The sequence below is a fragment of the Epinephelus fuscoguttatus genome, linkage group LG22 (genome assembly GCF_011397635.1).
Source record: "Epinephelus fuscoguttatus linkage group LG22, E.fuscoguttatus.final_Chr_v1".
Lineage (NCBI taxonomy): Eukaryota > Metazoa > Chordata > Actinopteri > Perciformes > Serranidae > Epinephelus > Epinephelus fuscoguttatus.
In genome coordinates this window covers 33,430,708-33,453,374 of record NC_064773.1, presented here as the reverse complement: position 1 = coordinate 33,453,374, position 22,667 = coordinate 33,430,708, and the positions used below count along the sequence as shown (strand labels likewise).

The window sequence follows — 22,667 nt, the reverse complement described above, 5'->3', positions numbered from 1 at the left end:
GTATACATACGAACAGTGCATGAGACAGTGCATGGAGGAGAGAGGACGCACGGAAGCAATAATAATAATACAGCAAGCTTTAATGTAGCTGATAATACATCCACAACAGGCAGGTGACAAAACTGAAGATGCAGGTAGATGTAACCTAAAGTACAAAAGAAAGAAGCACCAAAACTAAACTGAGAACAAACAGGACAGTATGATAAACACAGGAAAGCAATCCAACTAAAAACACCAGAGATCAGCACAGGGAGGGAAAACGGTCAAGGAAATGAACTGATGAACTGACAAAAAACAAAGGGAAAACCACAGGTATATGTACACCAAGAACTACTCACAAGAGCAAGACACAGCTGGAGAAGGCAGGCACGTGCAAAAGAAGGGAAACAGGGATTGGCTGACAATGAGGGTGTGGTAGGAAACCACAAGGGTGAATAACTAAGACTATAGACAACAGGTGTGCAGGGAACACTCTGGAGCAGTGGAGGACTAACAAGACTGATAGAAAGCAGAAAACAAGCGGAAAATAGACAGTAGGCAGGAAGTAAGACAAGACATGACACTTGAAGAGAGTGACCTTCAGAATAAAACATAAAATAAACCATAAGCAAAATCTATGATTGTGACACGTATGCATTATTTTAGGTATTAAATGTTATGTGTGCAACATTCACAGCATCAATATGGAAGTAAATCAGTATTTTGCTACCAGTATTGCAGGTAACGCTTTACAAAAGTACAGTAATAGATTACGTTTTTGCAGTAACAATGTAATATAATGCGTTACCTATTACTACATTTACAATGTTGCTTAATACATTACCATCTGAAATAAACTGTTTTTTGTTTTCATTTATCCACACTGATCTACACCACTCCACTTCCACCAGTGCGCCAACAGTATGCCCCAAAGGTTATTGTGTGTTGACATGTCATTACAGACTACATTATAGAAGGGTGCTGGTAATCAGCATATCTGGGTGTTGCCACACTGTGCCTTATGTTCGGATTGTTTCCATTAATACACCTGCAATGTCTACAACATCTCCCATTCTGCTTTTGCATCCTAAGGCTGCCTGAATGCAGTGTTTTTTCCTCATCCCAACGATGGGCACATCTGGGTGATGTTAGTATGTGTTTGATGTGTTTCTATTCACATCCCCTACAGCTGCAGAGCAACACTGGCACACGGTCCTGTTTTTACCATAACTCTCTCTCCGTTGCAGCTGTAGCTGACTGGCACATGAGGAACCGACAGGTGGGACCTCCAGCTCTAGCATATTAATTTGCGGTCGTCATTGAGACTTATGGCATGCCATTCTGTTTGTTGTGCTAACCTCAACATTTGTTTATTGTGTTTCATATCATAGGCCCACAAATACTGATCTATATCTCATAATTATCAGACTTTGATCCTCTGCCTGACCCTCCCTGTTTCCAAGACTATTCATATTTAAAAAGGTCTACACTATTTAATGGTTCTATATCATCACGCTATTATTAAGATAAGCAGGGGATTTCATTACAGAGTGATTTTATTACAGAGTGGTACCCACTGTATGTGAATGCATGAATGGGTCAGACCTGTGCAGCACTGGATTTGAAATGAACTGTAATAAATTGGAGCTTCTGTGCTTTGATCACCTGCTGTATAAACAACATGACCCTCATCCATTTAAAATGAACCTTTGTTCTTCTGATGTTATTTTAGTGGAAGCGACAAAGTGTAATAAGTTACTTATTACTTTCAAATGATGGTAACTAGTAATAGTAATAGATAGATTGTATTTTGAGAGTAACTTACCCAACACTGTTTGCTACATAAATATGTAGTGGTGTAATGATGTCCTGAGCATTCATATAGATGTTAGGCTTCGGTTGGTCTAATATTCAGTTCAGAGAATTATAGACCACGTGTACTTGGCATTGTTGGGGGTCCTTGTTTTGCTATTAAAGCAGCCCAGATTATTATGGCATGGATTCAAATGTAACAGATTTGTCATCTAATCATTCATTCTGTGATCTCTACTCCAGCATAGTATATAAAAAAAAGTTTTTTAGATTAGTAATGCTGTTTACACCTAACTCCTACTCTAGCTATCAGACAATTTTTGTTTTTAGATGGCAGGAATGAAAATTAGTCATCCTCAACAACTGTTACGGTGCCAGAATGATAAAGACAGTTGGAATACAATAACATACAAATAGGATGTAGGTTCTACAGGATGATGTTTTTTTTTTTATCATGTTTTCTCCAAATGACACAGATTTGTAGGCATACTATTGTTTCTAATGACTTGAATATTGCATATAGCTGCTGTAAAGGGGGGAAAACATCTTCCCAGGGAAGCATGTCTGAATGTTTACAACATCTGCAAGTAGAGGATTAATATTCAGTATCTGAGATGTGTTTTTAAATGCATTCATTCATACACTGGGCATCTATAAACATGATTTCCTGTTGTTGTTTTTTACAATACCAAAAGCGAAGCAAATTGTTTGATTAGTTGTATCTTCTCCCTTAAGTTCTCAGAAATCTATTCTGAGAAAAGCCTATCTGCAAAAGAGAGGACATGTTTGAGTCTGCTCCTCATAAATGTGATAACCCAAGATAATGTGAAAAAGGATCTTTGGCAAAGCAAAGGGCAAATATTGATTTTGCATCGGCTCTTATGCTGTTGTTTTTCCCTTTTAGGGATTTTTTACGCAAGAATATTATGAAAGTTATGATAGCATGAAAGAGAGATAGGACACGTGTGTCTTCCACGTTGGTAGAGAGGATCAAACTACAGCTTAAAATAGCTTATGGCTGTAGCAGCTTTAACTAGAAAGGTAATGTATTTGCTTTGGTATAAAACAGTAAAAGGAGAAGTTTTCTTTATGGACTTTGTCAGCACAGGCATTGTTATCAGTATTGGCACTGCATGTCCCTATCAGTGTCAAGACACTGCTAAATTGCTCCCAATCAATATTTTTACCAATCTCAAATGTTCTTGTCATTTTAACTCCACATAGTGCTACCCGTATGATCAAGTTGCCAGGTTTGTGTGTTTTCTCAAAATAGTTGGCAATTTTAATGGAGAGTGAAAACTCAAGACACGTGGTTTCCTAATGTCTTTAGGTGATGAATGAATGGCAGCTTGAAGCAGTTAGTATTTAATATTTAAAGGTTTCACATATTATACAAACTCAAATCTAATAGTGATCTGGATGTTGCATTCAGACCATCTGCTTTGGAACACCCCGTCTAAGGATCTGAGCTTGGACAATCAGTAACATCTTTAAACCAACCAAAAAGGCTTTTACTAATGTTTATTTTATTCTCCTACTTCTATAGTTCATTGTAGTTTATAGTGAAAGTCAATTGTGATAAAACTGCAGTTGCTCAGTTCAGTTCCTTTGGATTTTGAAAAATGCAATAGGAACAGGACACCACATTCTTTATGATTCCCTTAAATTCATTGATGGATATTATGTTATATATATGTTTAAGGTGCGATTTTGAGGAAGTCTTTATTTTACATGATGGTATGGTCTTGCTGATTTTTGTAACTTATTTGTACTTGCACACATTTTATTAAAAATTGAAATAATAAATCTTGTAGAGATTCTTTGGTAAGTGCTTTCACCAGTATAGGCATTGTGTACTCCGTGGCCATCTACTACCACCAGGATGTATATGAGAAGTGAATGAGCACACTGATTTTCTAGCCTTGGTACTCTCTTCCAGGACACGTAGGGTACTACTGAGATTTATTTTAATTTTGGTAACAGCGTAGTTTGTGCATATGGCATTTCACCAATCATAGTGGCCGCCATGGCCAAAAATGGCAGGGCTATTTTTTTGTCCCAGTCCAGCCATGGTTCTGCCAGTACGGTCAGGTGTACAAGCCTAATCCCGTTTGAGTTAATGCAAACCAGCTAAACCACCATTTGTCATTATAGAATATTCTGGCAAATTAAAAAGTAGCCTACATCAGCAAACTGTGTTGACAGCATCACCGCACTTAATGCAACTCATATTGCATTAGTAATAAGCAATATGAAAATGTGATTAAATTCACATTATGTTTGTAAAAAGACTTACGGAGCCATTAGTGTCTGACCAGCTGTGTGCTATTTCGTGCTAAGCCTAGGCTGGTGCCGGCAACATGAAGGAGATCAAATTTAAGTAGAGGTGGGAGGAGGGTGAGCAGCATACATTTTGTTTGGTTACAAGAAAGTTCGTGTGTTTTTTGGGGTGCCATGAGGAGACATGGCAGAGCTAATCTCTCAAGAAAACAAAGACTGCACCAATATAGCAACATTGTGGATATGAAGCAGATGAAAGACATGTCCTGACTGGCTGCAGGTGCCATTTTGAGCAGAACGTTCGTCAGATGCCGTGTTTGTATCTATTTTTGTCATTCGCTTTGAAAGTGCCACAATGGATGAGGAACGGCTGATTCAGAAGGTTGAAATGTGGGGTTACCTGTATGATAACTTTTCATTGCACTACAAAAACTTAAATAAGGTGGTAGCTGGCTGGGATTATAGTGTGGGAGAGCTGAAAGTTTCTGATAAACTGAATGACTCACTAAGAACAAGCTAGGCTACTTGCTGTTGGCCATATTGTTTGTTATTTCCCGTAAATATCACAAGGTAAAACATGTTTTCTGTTTAAAAAAAAAAAAAAGTCACAAACATAGGATGATAGCAAAAAGGCTACACACCCATCTTTGAAGTAGGCTACTTGTGTCTTTGGTTTGATTTTGAGTGCATAGCTGGTATTATGTGTTAGTTTACAGGAAGTAACAGAGGTGCATATTTAATGGATTCAGTGTGTCATTATACTCCACTCTAGAGCAGCTGCTGAGTCAGGTGCAACACCTACTGTAGTGGTAAAATTTGGTATACCATTCTGGTCCGGTGTTTGGCTTAATTTTGAACAGGTTTGAAAATTTTCACACCGACCCAACCCTACCGGAAGCAATTTAATATTACCTGCTCAAGCCTCACACTACTCACAAGGCAGAACTATAGGCAAACTTTATCTGTTCACCAAAACATGTCAGTGAAAGTGCAGTACAAAAGAGTGCAAGGGTAAAGATAAAGAGCATGCACGCTCAGAATGTTCCTTCAGTACAGGTTACAGTACAGTAACTTCACACCAAACAGCGCACAGTTGCATTCATCAGAACAGCAGCTCCACTGGAAAGGTTTACTGACTCACTTGCTATCTAAATTACAGAGGAGTCAGAGGAGTCAAATCCTCATGAAGGATGGCCAGGCTACTGGGTGAACATCAGTGTCAAAATAAAAGCTGATAAAGGCTAAAAAGCACAAGAGACAGCGATGATGTTACCTTGTACATGTCTTCATATTTCAAGAAGAGGACATTGGAGTCCATACGATGTTCCCAAAATTCCTGAACATGTTCAAACCAGGAACCATATCCCACTTTGAAAGAGAGATAGAGATACAGCTGGATGAACTTACAGTACTATTGAGACAAAAGGAGTTCACTGACTTGAAACTGGAAGGAGGGTAACAGTGTCCCAGTCCTCCAGTAACCTACATACTTACGCTTGTCATTCATGAAGCGCCGGCAGAACTCCTGGAAGGTTCCCCGGTAGCTCATGGTCCTGAGAGAGCGGTGAAACTGGTAGTACGACACCACCAGGTCCTTAGGGTTACGTGCCATGTAAATCACCTAGAAGAGAACCACAACCATACTCGTCAGAGTCAGATACATAACATCAGTCCTAAATAATGCTGTTGTTGGAGTACATTCTTTTATTCATTTTCCGTAACCGCTTGTTATATTGTCATTAAAAGAAACACATGAACACCACGATTCCTTTAAGTGTTTGTGTTGGTGTCCGTGTGAAAACAAATAACTGCCTGTGTATCACTTAGTCATGTTACCTTCAATTTGTGAAGAAAACTTTTTTTTGTGGCATGCCGTCATGGATAACAGCAAACATATTGATTTATTGATTGCTTGGAGGCCACATTTAAAAAACAGAAGAACTTTATCTAAACATGTGTTTACAAACTCTCACATAACTCCTGCAGTATAATCCAAGTCTCATTTATCCAGTTCTTAATCAGTTCTTCCTTAACACATGCATATTCCCTCAAACCTTACTATTGAAAATTAAGCGTAAAGTGAAACTTATCTATGCTCTCTTCGAAGCCGGATTCCAATACTATGTTTTAGCAAAAATACATGTGTTTGGTAAGTACCGAGCAAAAAAGCTGGATGAATGAATAGTGTGAGTTTATAAGGATGTTTTAATATAGTCTATTTTTTGTTAAATGTGGTCCCCAATCAATCAATATATCAATATGTCTGCCATTTTTTATGTAAGTATTTGAGATAAACAAAGTTTGTTTATGAATTCAAGGTAACATGGCATGACTAATTTTATTTACAAATGGCCATTGTGTGGATGAAGTATTCCTTTAATGCAATGACTAGTCATGGCCAGTGTTAATGTGCTGTCCAGTGTCAGTGGGCTGACCTTGGCCTCTCCGTTGTGCATGGCTGTGGGGAGGAATCGATAGGGAAGATGGCTTTTGATCAGACGAGGGGATGTCAGCTCCTATGGAAACACAAATCAAGTTATTTCTTATCAGTCCTGCAGAATGCTCTGGAACTGACAGGTGTGTCTTCTGCTCAAAAAGTTACATGCACAAAACACAGAGCTCCATTTCTGTTGTTTTCAGTGATATTTGGTAAAAAAAAAATAAATAAATAAAAAAAAAAAAAAAAAAAAAAAAAAAAATATATATATATATATATACATATATACAGTACAGGCCAAAAGTTTGGACACACCTTCTCATTCAATGCGTTTTCTTTATTTTCATGACTATTTACATTGTAGATTCTCACTGAAGGCATTAAAACTATGAATGAACACATGTGGAGTTATGTACTTAACAAAAAAAGGTGAAATAACTGAAAACATGTTTTATATTCTAGCTTCTTCAAAATAGCCACCCTTTGCTCTGATTACTGCTTTGCACACTCTTGGCATTCTCTCCATGAGCTTCAAGAGGTAGTCACCTGAAATGGTTTTCCAACAGTCTTGAAGGAGTTCCCAGAGGTGTTTAGCACTTGTTGGCCCCTTTGCCTTCACTATGCGGTCCAGCTCACCCCAAACCATCTCCATTGGGTTCAGGTCCGGTGACTGTGGAGGCCAGGTCATCTGCCGCAGCACTCCATCACTCTCCTTCTTGGTCAAATAGCCCTTACACAGCCTGGAGGTGTGTTTGGGGTTGTCCTGTTAAAAATAAATGATCGTCCAACTAACGCAAACCGGATGGGATGGCATGTCGCTGCAGGATGCTGTGGTAGCCATGCTGGTTCAGTGTGCCTTCAATTTTGAATAAATCCCCAACAGTGTCACCAGCAAAACACCCCCACACCATCACACCTCCTCCTCCATGCTTCACAGTGGGAACCAGGCATGTGGAATCCATCCGTTCACCTTTTCTGCGTCTCACAAAGACACAGCGGTTGGAACCAGAGATCTCAAATTTGGACTCATCAGACCAAAGCACAGATTTCCACTAGTCTAATGTCCATTCCTTGTGTTTCTTGGCCCAAACAAATCTCTTCTGCTTGTTGCCTCTCCTTAGCAGTGGTTTCCTAGCAGCTATTTGACCATGAAGGCCTGATTCGCGCAGTCTCCTCTTAACAGTTGTTCTAGAGATGGGTCTGCTGCTAGAACTCTGTGTGGCATTCATCTGGTCTCTGATCTGAGCTGCTGTTAACTTGCCATTTCTGAGGCTGGTGACTCGGATGAACTTATCCTCAGAAGCAGAGGTGACTCTTGGTCTTCCTTTCCTGGGTCGGTCCTCATGTGTGCCAGTTTCGTTGTAGCGCTTGATGGTTTTTGCGATTCCACTTGGGGACACATTTAAAGTTTTTGCAATTTTCCGGACTGACTGACCTTCATTTCTTAAAGTAATGATGGCCACTCGTTTTTCTTTAGTTAGCTGATTGGTTCTTGCCATAATATGAATTTTAACAATTGTCCAATAGGGCTGTCGGCTGTGTATTAACCTGACTTCTGCACAACACAACTGATGGTCCCAACCCCATTGATAAAGCAAGAAATTCCACTAATTAACCCTGATAAGGCACACCTGTGAAGTGGAAACCATTTCAGGTGACTACCTCTTGAAGCTCATGGAGAGAATGCCAAGAGTGTACAAAGCAGTAATCAGAGCAAAGGGTGGCTATTTTGAAGAAACTAGAATATAAAACATGTTTTCAGTTATTTCACCTTTTTTTGTTAAGTACATAACTCCACATGTGTTCATTCATAGTTTTGATGCCTTCAGTGAGAATCTACAATGTAAATAGTAAATAAAGAAAACGCATTGAATGAGAAGGTGTGTCCAAACTTTTGGCCTGTACTGTATATACATATATATATATATATATATATATATATATATATATACCTAATGAAACTCTAAAAAACAAAGATGTGATTCCACATTGTAAAAAGTACAGAGTCAATAAATCAACTCCGTTTAAAATCCAAATGGCAAGGATGATGTGTTTGAGAAATTCAAGTTTGCTAATGTTTGCTCTGAATCTGTCTTGTACAATTGTTCCATGCCTATACGTCTAATTTGTTCCCTGTTTTTTGTTATACTGCAACATGCAATGTAACAAATTGCAGCCATAATGCTAACACTCCTTATTATTTGTTTGTTTTCGACCTGAATGATTAATTTTGAAGGTGTATGGTATGGTAAATAACAAAAATGAAACCTAAACCACAGGCTGACAGATGAGGTTAGACAGTAATCTCCATGGACTATGATGTTTGCGGATGACACTCACTGTGTTTACAAGGTCTTTAGTATCCCGGTTTTGATTGGGTTTTTTAAGTATCCCGTTTTTGTGTTTGTGCATGTAAACACCATATCCCGAATTCAGAAACCGGGTTATGCTCTTTTCCCGGTTTCAAGAAACCCGGTTTTGCCACCTGGAGTACTCCGATAGAAGCCGGGATACTGGAGCATGTATACGCCTTATCCCGGTTTCATGAATGGTTCAACTACGTCACAGCCGGCTGAAGGATGCCCTACTCATTCTGAAGTTTTCTCTCTACTCTGAAACTGTAAACTCCATGAGAACGATCCTATCCCACCAGTCACAGCTACATATTTTCATCCACTGTTGCCTTGCACTGCGTGGTGGCAGTGACAGCCGAATACTAGAGCTTGAGATTCTCTGCGCAAGCCCGAGCCCGGCCTAATAATGTCAAAATATTATTTACAGACTGATTTAACAGACGATCACTGCTGCCACGATCACTGGAAAGTCTGGGTGAGAGGCTTCCACAGAGGAGTGCCCAGTTTGCACCAGCTTTAAACACGTTATTTACTTCACTCAAACTGCGTGTGGCTATTAGCGCTGGTGTTAGTGAATTAGACGTTGTTTATCAATGAGGCTCATTTGCATAGAAATGTCCAATTTTTTTTACAATTCACAGCCCTTCACCACCTGGATCCTAAAATAAACACCTGTTTTATTACATAATCATGCTTCCGTGTTGCGCCATTCATTAAGATCCTATGTTTCTGTCATTCAAATAACAAGACTTGTGGTTTAATACTCTTAATTATAACAGCCAACTTATTGAAAAATGTCGGGTTTAAATCGGGCTCGGGTCCATAATTACAGTTAATTGGACGGGCCGGTCCCGGACATAACGTGCTAGCGTGCATAGCAGGGCTGGATTTTTTGGGCCTGATCTAAGCTCTACCAAATACCTATCAAAGTTGGTGACGTATTCAATATTTGTTGTCGCTCTCTCCTCCCATTGCTGAAGATGAAGTGGATGAGCCATAGCTGTAATGCAACGTGAGTGTTTACTAATGCTAAGCCAGCTAGAAGCCACAGCGGTGTCATTTTTGTCTTACTTCTGAATATAATAAATATAGGCTATCACATTTCCCGCTCAATCTGTTGTAAACAAAAGACATAAAAGATGTAACACACGCCTGCGCAGATAGGACGCACTGATCAGAAAACGGGTTACTGGTATTTATCATGTATACAGGGATATGAATAACCGGGTTTCTCTGTGTTCCATGTAAACATCATATCCCGGATATACTCAAAACCGGGATAAGCCTCAAAACCGGGATACTAAAGACCTTGTAAACACAGTCACTGAGGAAAAGACATGAGGCAGAGCTAGAGGTAGCAGAGATGAAGATGTTGAGGTTCTCTTTGGGAATGATGCTAAACCTAAAGCAGTTCTGATGATGAAACCTGTGTTTCCTGTGAACATGGAGGTTTGTTTTAAAAAGACTATGCCTATAACCTGTGGAAACTGACATGTACAAAACAAGCCCCCAGGAACAGTGCCAGGCTTTGAAGCCTATTTAAAATAGTGGCCAAACCTTGGAATTACAACGTTTTTCATGTGATGCCCTGTACCCCTGATAGACTTACATTGTGAAAGAGACATCTGTAGATTAGTGGATAAATATTTTTGTAATATCAACACTTGGAAAATGACTCCTTTACTATCAGAATTTGATCCATTCAGTCCAATAACATTTTGAAAGTCTAGAAGACATGCACGATTAAATAATTTTAACATCATTCAAGTTAGCGAAGTGCTAAACCTGAACTTAGGCCCCACCCTGCTGTATGACCCCCCCAAAATGGAAACAGAGCGAAAGATCTGGGTAATTTCATACACAGGAGTCAAACTTTTTTGGCCTCATGCGACACCGAGCAACTTTCATAGGAATGAACGGGGCACTGCCTCCAACGCTGTATCCAGTTTTGTTCATCCATGGCCCAAAACTGACACTAGAGGGGTACCTAGAGTGTCACAGCTTGATGCGTGGGGGGCACTGTCCAAGCTGCCATACTTGACGAGTTGGGTACTGTTGCAGTCTTCTTAAAGAGGTACTCCAGTGATTCAGTATTACACTACTATACAGTTTGGGGACTTGTCAGAGTCAAAATTGAAGTCACAGAAGCTGAGATATCCTGACATTTATGCCTATGAATCAACCTTGAAACATAAAAAATAATCCTTCCCTGTGTGGTAAATGTTGACATCTTTAAAAGACCACCCCCTGGTTTGTAACTCTTTCTGTTATAAATATGTGGCTGAAACTGTCATGGCATCATCAGGGATTCTATTTATAAGAAAGAAAGCCTGTGCAGAGTCACAGAAGACACTATACAACTGCTGTTACAGTCCCCATCATTAGTCTTTTCAGACTTTTTCCCACACAATTCAAAGTGCTTTAACTGTTGCCCGTGTAGAGGGATTTTCTCCAAAAACCTGACACGTGTTAAACTTTTGCAATCTATGTTGCAATACAGATTGAAATGGAATAGACAGTCACATTTATGCTAATACACATTTATGCTAATACAATAATACTGTATGCTTCAGGGTAGACCAAAGAATTATTGCTGCAATTAAGAACTTTCCAGACTCATGGGTCACCAATTTTTGTTTGATCAAATCCAAAGATATAAATCACCCAACAGTGGCTTGGTATGTGATCAGCCTTTAAACCCCCTCCAAAGAAAATCAAGTTTTTAATTTGGATAACTTTTCCATACAGTGTCTTTTATGTGCTTCAAGATATATCAACAAAATAATTAGTCAACGCCATGGCTGAACATTTTTCCCTTGGAACTTGGAATTTGGAACTGCAGTCTATTTATAACAGCCTCAAATACACAGATTCACACAGCAAGAGTTTGTTATATCACAAACCAAAGGGACCAATTGCATCAGCTTATAGGGTGGGGCTTTCCATATCATTAGCCAAATGCTACGTCAAAATGAAGCGTATCACAGAAGACGCCAGGTGTACTGTAGCTATGTAACATATTTTGTTGGTTAAGTTTACTATTACTTGAACTTGTCAGATGTGGAGCTCGGGACCTTTATTTAACTTTAGCAACACAATATTAGTTGTAGTTGTAGTGAGCTATGAGTAGAGTTGAAGGTGAGCAGGTACGCTCATGGATAGATTACTGAATAGGCCCACCAGGCATAAGCCCAGAGGACCAAAGTGTCAGGGGCCTTTATCTGATAAATTTCATTCAAATTTACAGGTATCAACCAATAAGGGACTCAAAATGATCACAAAGAGATGCAGAGTAACTACAAAGAGACACAAAATGATTACAAAGAGAAACAAAACAATGCAAAAAGACACAAACTGACCTTTAAAGGAGCACAAAACAACAAATTAAGACATGAAAAGGAACTACAAAGAGACACAAATACTACAAAGGGAAACAAAACGACCCAAACAGACACAAATATACCTCAAAGAGACACAAATTGGCCCCTTTAAATAAACACAAAACAACAACAAACTGACCTTTAAAGGAGCACAAAACAACAAATTAAGACATGAAAAGGAACTACAAAGAGACACAAAGACTACAAAGGGAAACAAAACGACCCAAACAGACACAAATATACCTCAAAGAGACACAAATTGGCCCCTTTAAATAAACACAAAACAACAACAAACTGACCTTTGAAGGAGCACAAAACACCAAATAAAGATAAGAAAAGAGACATAAAACGACTGCAGAGAAACAAAACAACCCAAAAAGACACAAATATACCTCAGAGAGACACAAAACCACAAAAAGATGCAGAAAACTACAAAAAGATGCAAAACAACAACAAAAAAAGGAAAATCCACCACAAAGTCTCTGTGTGTTGTTCCTATATAGGAGAGGTGGTGGGGCCTTTTGCATTTCTGTGCCCAGGGGCCCACTGTCTCATAATCCACCCATGGGTAAGCCTGACCTGCAGGCTTGCGGCTGACAGGTGGATGGAGATAGAGGCAGAGATACACTTGCAAATTCATAGATCTGCACAAATAAGATGAGACGAAGGTGTTGAGTGTTGGACTTTTTCCAAGGAAAAACAACTTGTAAATATGTCATTTTGTTGAACAGAGATGAGTTTTTAGGGGTTTAATCAATGTCCAAGGAGGAACTTTAAATCAACCTTGCTGTTTCAACAGACAGTCCTTGTAATTACGAGAGAGGCTAGCATTGTTTTGATTGGGCTGTTGTAAAATTGAGATCAGCATCCTCTCATATTTCCCAAGTAAACAAGGTGTCGGTTTGTTCTCGTGCTGCTGAGCCCAGCAAAAGGCATACCCATGGTGACAATTCTTTATTCCACCAACTAGCAAACCTTAACCTAAAAGCCCCCACTGAGTCAGACCTCCTGCAGTCCAGAAATGACCATGCAGGCTAAAGAACTGAAGCACTGCTAACTCGATTTCAGCTTCATTACCTGTATGATGTCCAGGCCAGGTTGGGGGTATTCTAAGACAGGCAGCTGTTCATCAATGTTCATAAGGCCGATTTCATCTGGGTCTGCTCCCTGACTCACGAGATACACAACCTCCTGAAGAAGACTGGTGCCTAGAAGGTGAGAACCAGAGGTCAATCAGTCCAGGGATGTCAAAAGGAGAACAAGGGAAGTGAATGTACACAGGGGACGAACCTAGTAGAAATGTTAGCCATTAGTAATAAGGTGGTGATAATATGTCAATGTTGTGTTATCTGCTTATTCTACTGTCCCCAAGTGCCCCCCCCAAAAAATAGCAATGGTGGCTGCTACTCCACTGATTTAGTATTGCACTCCATCACAGGAAAAACGCACATTATCATTTTTGTTATTCAACACATTCTTCTTTCTTGTCGAAATGTGGTGCCTAAATTATCCATAATGCAAATACACCACTGAAAAATAAGCACTTGTTTATTTTTCCCACATTTTCAGCCGGCCTTGTCATTCAATCCGAATCTTGCTGCTGTTACCAACAGTCACTTATCAAGTAAAAATACCAATCAATCAATCAATCAATTTTATTTATAAAGCCCAATATCACAGATCACAATTTGCCTCACAGGGCTTTACAGCATACGACATCCCTCTGTCCTTTGGACCCTCACAGCAGATAAGGAAAAACTCCCCCAAAAAAACCCTTTAATGTGGGAAAAAAATGGCAGAAACCTCAGGAAGAGCAACTGAGGAGGGTTCCCTCTTCCAGGATGGACAGAAGAACAGATCAGCATAATAAACTGACAGTAATACATATGACACAACGAGACAGAAAAATAGAGAGAGACAGAGACAGAGACAGATGCAGGTAACGATGGTAACGGTAATAGCTTACAACAACATTAATGAAAGTAATAATATTATAATTATAATTCAATCATAATTATAATCCCTGCATTAAAGTAGAGTCTTTCTCCGCATAATGCTGCTTTATTTGTTCCCATGCCAATATGTGGTGCCCCTGTGATAGAGTTTGTGTGTGCCAACATCCTGCACGCTCCTCTGGAAAAAACGGGAGTTTTAACGGTTGCCGGAATGCCCGGGGCAAGTAAAAATAACCGGCGGGCCAGCAGACCCTGCGCAGACATGCCCAGTCGGGCAAGCAACACCAACTCGGACACACACACATACCGGACAGCCTCTCAGTCCTTACCCGCTAACGTTAGCTCATGTACAACACAGGTACCAAACTTTTACAAAGGGTCATAATGTGCTTCTAGTGACTGTCAAATCGCCAGCGAAAGTTGTTTTAAATGTGAACACGGAGAACAGCTGCCTGCTCTCATGGGACAGAGATCCTCTGAGAAGAAAGACGGTTCACTCTGCTCTGCCGCCAGGAACAAACTGGGAGGCAAAGATCCTCTCTGAGGAAGAGGGTTCACTTTGCTGCAGGGTTCACCAAAACGTTTTTTGTTTTTTTTTCTTTTAATAAATTGAACACACATTAAAGAACATACAAGATCCTGTAGAGAATTAATACATATAATACAATACAATAAACATTGTCAAATTAAATGAAGGAAGAGGATTTTTTTAAAGGCAAATAAAATATTGGGGATTTATGTAAAAAATATCCATAGAGACATATAAATAATTATATAATTAAAGATATGTAGGCTATGTTAGGTGAATACTCCTGTCAGTGACCCTGACCACTGGCATTGGCAAAAGAAGTGGAGTTGTCCCCGGACGCGGCACTGTGGCTGCCCACTGCTCCCAGTGTATACAGTAGGATGGGTAAAATGCAGAGGTCAAATGTATGTAATGTGCTGAGAAAGGACAACAAAGAATAACTAGGAGATAACAAAAGAATAAAGACTAAAAAAATAAGGGACATGAATCAAAACAACAAGAAACGAGATATATCCCCAGTCATGCACACCTAGTTTTAATAAACTCAGTACTGTTTTTCAGCACATTTATTGTTTTGTCTTCATTCAGTGTAGTTAGCACATATTGTTATTGCGCCATTAGTTTTGGCCTTGGCGCCCCACATTTTGGCCGTGATGCCCCAATAAATTTGTGTTTATCAAAGGCCAAAGTGGCCTTGCCCTAAAAATATCTTAACTCCAGGCCTGTAATCGTGTATTTCCTCTTCTGTTTCTGTCCTCGGAGGGGCCAGTTGCAGTGTGCTGCTTTTTTATGTGCTGTTGCCTCCATTGGCTGAGCGTCTCTGCTGACGTAAGATATAAGTCATGAGCGAAAATATGCACCACGTAGCCAGAAAAAGAACCTCTTAGGCAGGGCAAGTAAGAATTTAGATGGGGCAAGAAGATTTGAGAAGTACTTGCCCAACAGGGCAAGTAGGAAAAAACCTTAACGTCGGACCCTGACTAGATAGCAGGTGGCACCGTGTATAGTAGCCTCAGCTGTTAGTATGTGTGTTTGAATGGGTGAATGTGACATAGAGGGCCCTAGTTTCCCGGCGCAGCGCAGGGTGGCGCAGGGTGGCGAACCCCACGCAGAGCTAGTTTCAAGCAGCACAACCCAAGGCGTGCTCAGTTTGGTAGTTTGGCAGACCAAGGTGTGCTGAGATGGGTGGGGCGGCGCAGCAGGGGGAGGTGTCGACAGATCCAGCTTGGCGCAGTGAACCAACTGAAACCACGTCTACTGTCAGTGCAGAGCGCAGCCGGTGTAAGCCGAAGTTTAGCTGACCGGCGGACAGTGCGCACACGTCACCAAAACCTCCCAGGCAGGTTTCCAGAATATCAGGCACCACTATTCATCAACATCTGTCATCTTAGAAAAGTCAAAAGAAAAGAAACCGAGTGAGACTGCGAGAGAGAAAGAGAGAGAGTGCGCGCACGAGAGAAACGCAACATTGATTTACAATTGTGGTGACCTCCTCCCAGGCTACCTTTGCATCATCAGCCGGTGGAGGTCTGCTCGCAGTTCCGTATATTCGGACACTGCGAGCTTGGACCTCCCGGACCAAAACATCAGTTTCCTCCTGAGAGAAGTTTGGCCGTCTGATGCTGCTGCTCTCTTCTGCCATGGCGAATTGAGTAAACTCTCATTACGCCTTCGCGCGGCGCATTTAAGGACGAGGAGGGGGGCTCATTTGATTGGTGTGATGTGTGTAAAACCCACTCCACGCCTTCTCTCCTCCCTCTTTCCGACTTGCACAGGTAGGAGGGACGGAGGTGGGAAAGAGGAGTAGCTGTGTCAGGTTCACGGTGTGCCAAACTTGCAAAATCCGCCTGGCCACACCCAGTTGGCGAAGCGCAGGTGTGCTGCTCCCCCGCCGTGCCCGGTCTGCGAAACTAGAGCCCGTAGTGTTAAAGCGCTTTGAGTGGTCGGAAGACTAGAAAAATGCTATACAAGTGCAGTCCATTTACTTCAAATACATCAATTTGTAGATTGAATTACATAAAGCACATGTATAGTGTATAGATATAGCTTTAGCTTCTTTCCAGCACTTCTTTAGCTGGGTAAATTCAATGCAAAATCTTGGAGAATATTGCTATTTCTTCCACTTTATTATTAATACAGTATTTACTACCTATCTGGCAGTTTGCATTAGATTATCTCCACCCTCAGTCTCATCCAGATATGGTCACTTATGGCTCCAAAACTCCAACATGGCAACGGCCAAAATGCGAAACCCAAAACTTCAGAGTGGGAGTCCACAAACTAATGGATGATGTCACAGTAGCTATATACATTATTCTATACAGTGCATGATCTGGAGGCCACAGTTTTAAATTCAGTTGATAAGGTTTGGCTAAAATTGAGGAGCTGCTTCTGTCTGAGATTAAGGAGTGGTGGTTATAAACATAACTAAGAATTTTGGTGGTAAATCAAATACAGCTGGACCCTTTCATGCATCCAACATGTATCATAACCGGTACAAAAGAGAAATAAAAGTTTTCTTCAAGAGCAAGAGAGCTTTTTTAAGAAAATGACTAAAATCTTGGTGACATGGTTCAATGGTTTCACAGCCAGCATGTGGCCAGCCTGAGGTCAAACAGATAAACATCTTTAACCACAAAGCATGAACAGTCTGTCCTGTTTACATCATACTTTTCTGCAGAATACTGGCATGCTCTCAGGCTGACAGCCAGTGTTGTGCATGTTCACACTTTGCAAAAGCTAGCTCAAAGTTCAGTTCACACAGATTAAAATAAACTACTTCACATTGATAGTTCACTATTTCTTTCTTTTTTTTTTAAGATATTTTTTGGGGCTTTTTAGCCTTTAATGGATAGGACAGGCAAGTGTGAAGGGGGAGAGAGAGAGAGGGAGTGACATATCTGCATCTGGATATCTGCAATTCTTATTGCTTATATCTGTAACTGAATTGTGGATATCTGTAATTCCAGTTTGAGATATCTACAATTTAAGTTTGACTAGTCATAATTCAAGTTCAAGATATCTTTAATTATCATCAGATGAAGATATCTACATGGTCCTTTGTAGATATCTTGAATTGAGTTTCAGATAGTCAGAATGACATTGTAGATATCCTGAATTTGAATTATGACTAGTCAAAATGCCGTTGTAGATATCTGCAACTGAATTATGACTAGTCAAAATGCCGTTGTAGATATCTGCAACTGAATTATGACTAGTCAAAATGACGTTGCAGATATCCGCAGCTGAATTATTACTATTCAAAATGACGTTGTAGATATCTCAAACTGGAATTATAGATAGTCATAATGTAATTGTTGATATCTATAATGACAAACCCCATACACATGAATGGCAAAAATAGTTTGAATCTTACTAGTCAAAACTGAATTACAGATATCTGTAATTAGAGTTTTGACTAGTCAGAATCATGTCATAGATATTTGTAATTCAGTTTTGACTAGTCAGAATGACGTTATAGATATCTTCAATTAAAATTCATACTAATCACAATGACATTACTACTAGTCAAAATGACCTTGTTGATATCTATAATGGTAATTCTGGATAGTCAAACTTAGAGATTAAATGTTAAAACGGCTTGCCGTAGACCTGTCAGCTGCAGCCACTGATGCTTTCTAGACATCGTGATTTCCCAAAACTGAAGAAATATCACACATAGCAACACAAAACTGCTTTGCTAGCTCAATCGTGTTGTAACAGCTGGATGGTTGATGCGTACATGCTGATTCAGGTGCTATCAGAGCCGATCCATGCATCACTATGGCTTAATGATCAACTCAGTCAATAAAAACAACCCGTCCTGTGTTAGGAGTGTATGTCGCTGACAGAAAGAAAGAAAGAAAGAAAAGGGAAAAAAAGATAGCAAAGCAGCGCACACCTCACATATTTATTTCTCACAGCTGAGCACACGTTTGGCTGGCATGCAGAAGCATCATCTGTGTGTCTGTGTGTCGAGGGTGTGAGCAGCAGCTTCAGCGGCTCAGATAGAGAGGCTGTGTAGCCCGGTATGTTTTTTCGCTGATTCAGTTATGCAGGTTCTCTGCTGGTACACTGGAGACGGGGATCAAGCAGTTTGTCTCACTTGGGATAGATTGTGCTTTTTTGGTTCATAATTTATGATTGGCGTGCGATTTATTTGCGTTTAGAGGGAATAAATTTCCATTACAACGGAAACGTGGGCACGGTTATCTATATAAAATACACAGACTAACTAACTAACTAACTGATTGACTAACATAAACAATTGAAAACTGAAAAAAATTAGCTTGCACCATTAGCTCTGGTAAGGGAAAGCATGAGGGAAAGCTGCTGACCGGAAGTCAAGCACAAAAAAAAGGAAGTTGAGCACTATTTACTTCCGTGTTTGAAAATAAGGTGGATAGCCACCTAAGAAAAGGCCCACCTAAAAAAAATCAATATGAGTTTAATAGCACACTATATCTAGAATATCTTTTAGAGATCAATTGCCAGTTGTCTTCTATTGTTGTTATTAGAAAAGCATCATGGGGATTCAGTCTATAACTAGCCAGCTATTTATGCTCAGTTCAGCAACATGAGGTACATCAGTAATGTAGAAACTTTAATTTCTGGCAGTCTGAGCAACAAACTACAACTTGCATTTTGTTGTGTAACCCTTTGTTGTAGAATGACAATAAATGACAATAAATGAACCTTGAACCTTGGTTTGGTGAATGCTAGACTCACAAGTCAGTCTTTAGACGCTTTGCTTAACTAAGACTGATGACTTTCTCCCTGATTTTGTGTTTAGATGGGCGGATACAATTTCAGAGTTTAAAAAAACTCCTACGTTTCAGAACCAATAGTAAATCTGCAGGACGGTCCTTCGGTGGCTCACTACCGTGTGCTCGTAAACATAGTCCAACTAGAAATACGTGTAGCGGTACGAAATGGCTCAAGTCGCGCTCACAGAAAACTCAAAAGTTAGTGGATGTTTGTCGCGTTTGCGGCGACACATTCTCGCTAACTAAAAGAAACAAACATAATCTTTTACAAGGCCATGACTCATCCATCTGGCCAGACTACAGAGGGAATCGCCTTGTTATTATTATTTTTTTTTTGTATATATATCACATTTTTCACATCACTGTATCACCGTTTAGACTAATCCAATGTTTGTGAAGTCTATAAACACAATGATTGAACAAACATTACTATTTCTGTGTGCACGTTTAGCTGGGCTAACCGTTAGCTGTTAGCCCTGTTAGCCGTTAGCGATGTCTGTAATAGGTAATAACTCATTAAACGGTCCGTGAAAAAAATATCTTTTCCAGCGGATATCTTAGTTACAACATGATTGAGCTAGCAAAGCAGTTTTGTGTTGCTATGTGTGGTATTTATTCAGTTTTGGGAAATCACGATGTCTAGAACGCATCAGTGGCTGCAGCTGACTGGGACAGTTAACACCAGTTAGCAGCAAAGCTAACATCAGGATGTCATCTGTTAAAAGCCTCCCATTGTCGATACGACATGAAACTACTCCAGTTAGCTCAATCATGTTATAACTAAGACATCCGCTGGAAAAAATATTTTCTTCACGGATGAGCACACTTTTGATAAAACTGAGTTTAATCTCTCAGCATCCATTTTCAAACTCTCTGTGTGTTTGTTTCCTTGCGGACAAGAAAAAGGGGAGTGCACATTTCCGAGAAGGCGTGTCCTTTTCAAAAATGCAAGAGGCGTTGCTTTGTTGCCAGCCATTTTCGCCGGTGTGTTAAACACACTTTAGAAAGGAGTGTCCCCAGACTATCAGAAGGCGGAGATCTCTGATTGTCTGGTGGCGAGACTAGGTGAATGCCAATGTTATACCTGGGCATAATGCTAATTGTAAGGTTTGGAGGGGAAGGACTCATTTATGGTATGAGGCTGTTTTTAATGGTTTGGCCAAGGCTCCTTGGTTTCAATCAAGGGCACTGTCTTTTTAGACAATAGTGGCCTTTTACTTTTTAGACTTGCAATGTTCCCATGATCAGTGCCAGCTCCATAAAGAAATGGTTTTTCCAGTTTGCTGTGGAAGAACTTGACTGGCCTGCACAGATTCCTGACCTCAACCCCATCCAACACCTCTGAGTTGAGCTGGAACGTAGACTGCGAGGCAGGCCTTATCACCCAACATCAGTGTTGGACCTTACTTAAAAAAAATAATGGTTATTATGGTTATTGTAAAAATGTGGAGCCTATACACCAAAAAAAAAAAAAATTACATTTTGGCAACTAAAATATGCATCAATCGTCTTCAGTCTAGCGCCCTTTCCTCTACATTTTGCCAAATCTCATTAGCAGAGGCTACAGTACAATAGGCTACAACAATAATAGTAATCATTTCACATCCATATATGGTTAGTCATATACACAGCTGTTATTCATTTATTTATTCAATGCAGTGGTATCGGATCAGTACCGATACTCTGTATTGGCAAGTACAGGTATCTGAATCAATATTGGAATGTTTCTAGGTCATACAATATGAAAGCAACATAGTTTTTTATTGTATTGGGACTATTAAACATTATTTACAGTGTTGTTGAATTTCAACTCGCTACATTTTTCCAAAATATATATTTATATTATCTATCCTTTTTCAGAGTAATTCTCTGCTTTTGTTTCTAATTCTGCTCTTGGTGTCAATTGAAAACTTGAACATGTGAACAACAAAGTCACAGACTCATCATACTGTTTAAAGCTACACGATATTGGGGCACTGGTGGTTTAGTGGTAGAGCAGCCGCCCCATGTACAAGGCTGTTGCTGCAGCGGCCCGGGTTCGACTCCAGCCTGTGGCCCTTTGTTGCATGTCACTCCCTCTCTCCCCCTTTCACGCTTGTCTGTCCTATCCATTAAAGGCTAAAAAGCCCCCCCAAAAAATATCTTTAAAGCTACACGATATTGCCAGGGACAGATTAAATAAGGACTGGTCAAAATTAATGCAGCAGAGACTGAGATATTCTGATGGGTACTCTACAAGGTCAAGCTCCAAAAAACAATAATTCCTACATATCCCATAATGCAATTAGCATGAGCTTTCATTAGACTCTTCCTGCCTGGTTGTTGTTTGTTTGCTAGTAAGAATTTATAGTCCTGAAGTCCAAGCTGAGATAACCCGATGACATCATCAGGGTTACTTTCTCAGACATCAGAAAGCTCCTCCAGAGCCACAGAAGAAACTGTACTGTTACAGTGCACACAGGCTGAGTTGTATCCTCCATGGCTAGTGGTTATGTTGGTATGTAGACATGTAGAATCGAGTACCTCTTTAAATTTGCATCATTTTCATCTTGCAAACCTCTGCTCTGCACAACAGTGCACAGCATGCAGCCAGAGCAGAGGATGCTCTCTCCTCAGTGTCTGTGCTTCAGGTTAGCCAGGTGTGTGTGTGTGTGTGTGTGTGTGTGTGTGTGTGTGTGTGCAATGCAGAGGTGTACAGCTTGCAGGGAAACATGACTGAGCGTATGGCTGATGTCAAAGCAGTCATAAATGCACTACCATCATGAACTGGTGAGCAACCCCAAACACTGTCACCCCCCTCGATTTATAGGACCCTGCAAATCTCATTGGCCAAAACTGTCACATACAATCCAATGGCCTCACAGCTCTGCTGCATGCATCCCAACCATGTGGCCTGCCATGTGCCTTCTTTCCCTCTGCACCAGAGGAGGACAGACAACAGGGAGCGGGGGGAGAGGAATTGGTTCATGTTTTTGACTGCTTCTCTCATGTGCACAAGAAACAGCAGAGTTCTTAACTGTTTGCATCACTGTTTTCACTCCACAGCGTCATCTTGGTGAATTGACATTTAAATGTCAAACATTCACATCACCAGGATTTAGAGTTTTTATCCAATAACATTACCACTGTGTGCAGGAAGCTACAGAGTAACAGAGGAGAGGCCAGTTGCGTGCTG

General features: G+C 40.3%; 1 protein-coding gene across 1 annotated transcript in view; it reads right to left on the bottom strand.

The window, feature by feature from the left end:
- sult4a1 (sulfotransferase family 4A, member 1) overlaps positions 1-22,667 on the bottom strand; it is a 52,513-nt gene that overhangs the window by 24,094 nt on the left and 5,752 nt on the right. The window contains exons 2-5 of the mRNA XM_049567122.1: positions 13,320-13,450; positions 6,507-6,587; positions 5,566-5,692; positions 5,345-5,439 (exon numbers count right to left, since the gene is read on the bottom strand). Coding sequence (XP_049423079.1) covers positions 5,345-5,439; positions 5,566-5,692; positions 6,507-6,587; positions 13,320-13,450 — 434 coding nt within the window. The remainder of the gene's footprint in view (positions 1-5,344; positions 5,440-5,565; positions 5,693-6,506; positions 6,588-13,319; positions 13,451-22,667) is intronic.